The sequence below is a fragment of the Pleuronectes platessa genome, chromosome 11 (assembly GCF_947347685.1).
Source record: "Pleuronectes platessa chromosome 11, fPlePla1.1, whole genome shotgun sequence".
Taxonomy (NCBI): Eukaryota; Metazoa; Chordata; class Actinopteri; order Pleuronectiformes; family Pleuronectidae; genus Pleuronectes; species Pleuronectes platessa.
In genome coordinates, this window is record NC_070636.1 from 9,358,671 (window position 1) to 9,361,447 (window position 2,777).

The 2,777-nt window shown below is 39.3% G+C and overlaps 1 protein-coding gene across 1 annotated transcript; it reads right to left on the minus strand.

Annotated features, from left to right (window-relative positions):
* Positions 1-1,494: 1,494 nt before the first annotated feature.
* LOC128450351 (protein TUNAR-like) lies at positions 1,495-1,668 on the minus strand. The gene has a single exon (XM_053433761.1). It carries the CDS (start codon positions 1,639-1,641, stop codon positions 1,495-1,497), a length of 147 nt encoding a protein of 48 aa, XP_053289736.1. The 5' UTR covers positions 1,642-1,668.
* Positions 1,669-2,777: the final 1,109 nt, after the last annotated feature.

Below are 2,777 nucleotides of genomic sequence, written 5' to 3' on the forward strand. Positions count from 1 at the left end.
ACACTGAGGACAAATGACACAGTGTCAGTCCTGTCAATCAAAGTTATGATACATAAGGACAAAATACTAGAAGTTAATCTAACAATGTATGTGAATATGCAAATTTCCCAACATTCACATGTCCGTCGTGCACCACAGAAAAAGAACAACAGAGGATTTGGCCCAGGTCTGGAAATAACTCATCTTAATTTGCTCAATGTTTTTGTTGTTTTAAGACAAAAGCAGGGTGGGTTATAAAATTACCAATTATTGACCTCTCATCAATAAAAACAATACGACACTGGTATTGAATTACATGTATGTACAACAAGTGAACTCCTTCACAGAGTAGTAATAACCTGAAACGTTTATACATTGTGGAAATAGCCATTTCCTCATGTTTTAAGGCAAACAGTTATTGTGCACGAGTCTAAGAATTAGTGACGCAAAAACTGAGGATCAATGGCTGAGCAATGCAAACTATCTGAAGCTCTCAGGTTCACTAAACTCTGTGTACATCTACGGGTGGACGGTTCAGTGTGTTTAAATTAGTGTTGATAAACTCATGCATCCTGGAATATATGATAGAACTCAATATGTAGTATTACTTTTTTTATCTGAGCCTCCCGAACAGAGGCTTGAACTATATGTTAAATTCATTTTCTCACACACGGATTCATCTCATCTCAGCGGCTGTGATCCTGGAAGACTAAAAGGATGCATTGAAAAATTAAGAATATAAGATAATCAAGCCATTGTGTGTTGTATCTACTTTTCCTCTATTTAATGTCAAGCACAAAGTCAAGTGTGTTAACAGACACATTTTAGCACTTAACACTGACACAATGCCTCCACTCAGTTCCCTTAAGTGTCATGTGAATGTGAGCAAATGTTCAGGTGCTGCAAATGTCTGGAAAAAACACCCTCCAACGTGGTTCTTCCCAAAAATGTACAAACATATTATTATATAATGAAAATCGATTATATAATAATATGTTTATTTAAATTTAAACTGAATGTACGGTGTGTTCTACCGAGAGGATCTTTGAGGAGAAATAATAAACAACAAATAATACACTTGTGTTTTTTACTTTCTCTGCACATCTTCACCTTTAATCCCAATCAGCAATGGATTGAGTCGGTGAGAATGTCTGAAAATATTTTCTAAAAGTGTCCACTCTCTCTGTTTCTGCCGTCTTTCATGTCTCCGTCAAGGTCTTTAACGTCTCTCAGTGGCTTCATGCATTTATGTACAAGTCAAACGTGTCCAGATATTCTCGATAATCCAATCTGGAAAAGGAAGAGGAACAGACCAGCGTCCCAAAGTCTGAGTTGCTGAAAGTGATGCAGGGTTGACTCCATATGGTGATCACACAGACTTAGATCCAGTCCATCACATGGGAACAAGGGCATCGTCCTTCCTCCTCCCATCCTCATCCCAGTACAGGTGGACATGCTGCAGCTGCAGTAGCTCAGACGAGCTCCAGTCATTGAAGCGCAACAAGAGTTCGAGATCTACAAGGTGGTGTAGATGTAGACAAAGATGATGACTACCAGGTTGAGGATGGTCCCAATGATGCCCAGCATGGCCAAGATGGACTCCTCCTTGCCTTCCTTGTCTTGGATTCCCCTTTCCTCATCACTGTAGACAGTATTTACCATTTTCCCCGGAAAAGTCTGCAGTTTTCGTCTCAGACGAATCTGGAGCGGGCAGATAGGAGAGAGAAAGAAAATCCATGTGTTAGTTACTGGTTAGTATGGTTGTTGCACAGCGGGTGGTGGCGAGCGATAATGTCTATGTTATCTATTGGTGAGATGATTGGAGACGCAGTAAAGTGATTAAGAAATTGTTGTTTTCTTTTTTAATCTTCCTGATGTGTGTTTCAAGGAAATAATGAGAAAGTTAATTGACTTACAACTCGGTGGAGAGAGAGCTGCATATTAATGTCCGATTATCAAGAATGAGACCAAATCTGTTTGGGAAAGAAAATTAAATATGTGGGGAAAATTTTCTTATTTGCAGATTTAAGAGTCAGAGCCTGGGAGGGTAAAAAAACAGTGGATGTGTTTTTCCGGAGTTTTGTGTGTGAAAGAAAGAAAAGGTGATTGACTGGAGAGAGGATCTAAGAGAGTTGTACAATAACTACCACAACACACACACCACAACTACTGTACTGCTGCTTTCTGCGTGTTACACTGCTGTCGATACACACCTCTGTAAAAATATGTTTTACTCAAGGCTATGTGAAAGATTTTCCATAAAAAATAGATGACTTTGCACCAGTCAATGCTTGTGTTTGAATCCCAAGCAGCTTAAATTGTTTCATTTGTGTGAAATGCAAAACCCAACTGGTCGATTGCAGCAGCTGAGGATTATTATACATATAAAACATTTTGCATATATTCTATTCACGTGAAGTCAAGTCAGGTTATCTATTTAGTGAGAACTCGCGATAACTGCAGTTATTAGTTTTGCTGATCTTGTCTCGTGCCCCCTGGGCGAGAACATAGAGGCGAGAGCTTCTGCTGTGTGTGCACGTGAACACGGCTCCTGGCTTTGAGGATATCAGAGGACATTTAGGGTAAAAACATGGTGTAAGTGACATCATGTTTTGTGGACACACACTTCACCCACCCCCCTATCAGCATAGCGGTAAGAAGATAATGAGCGAACGCACTTTACAGTCGTTAAAAGCAGAATGATGGATAAAATTGGGAGGATTTGCAATGATTGAATCAAATGTATGCAAGAGAAAAACTGTTAAACACTGAAATCATTTTATAATACTGTCAAAGTT

What these genes read in the sequence shown, in the direction of transcription:
- LOC128450351 (XM_053433761.1), bottom strand. Translation starts at nt 1,641, where the DNA reads ATGGTAAATACTGTCTACAGTGATGAGGAAAGGGGAATCCAAGACAAG.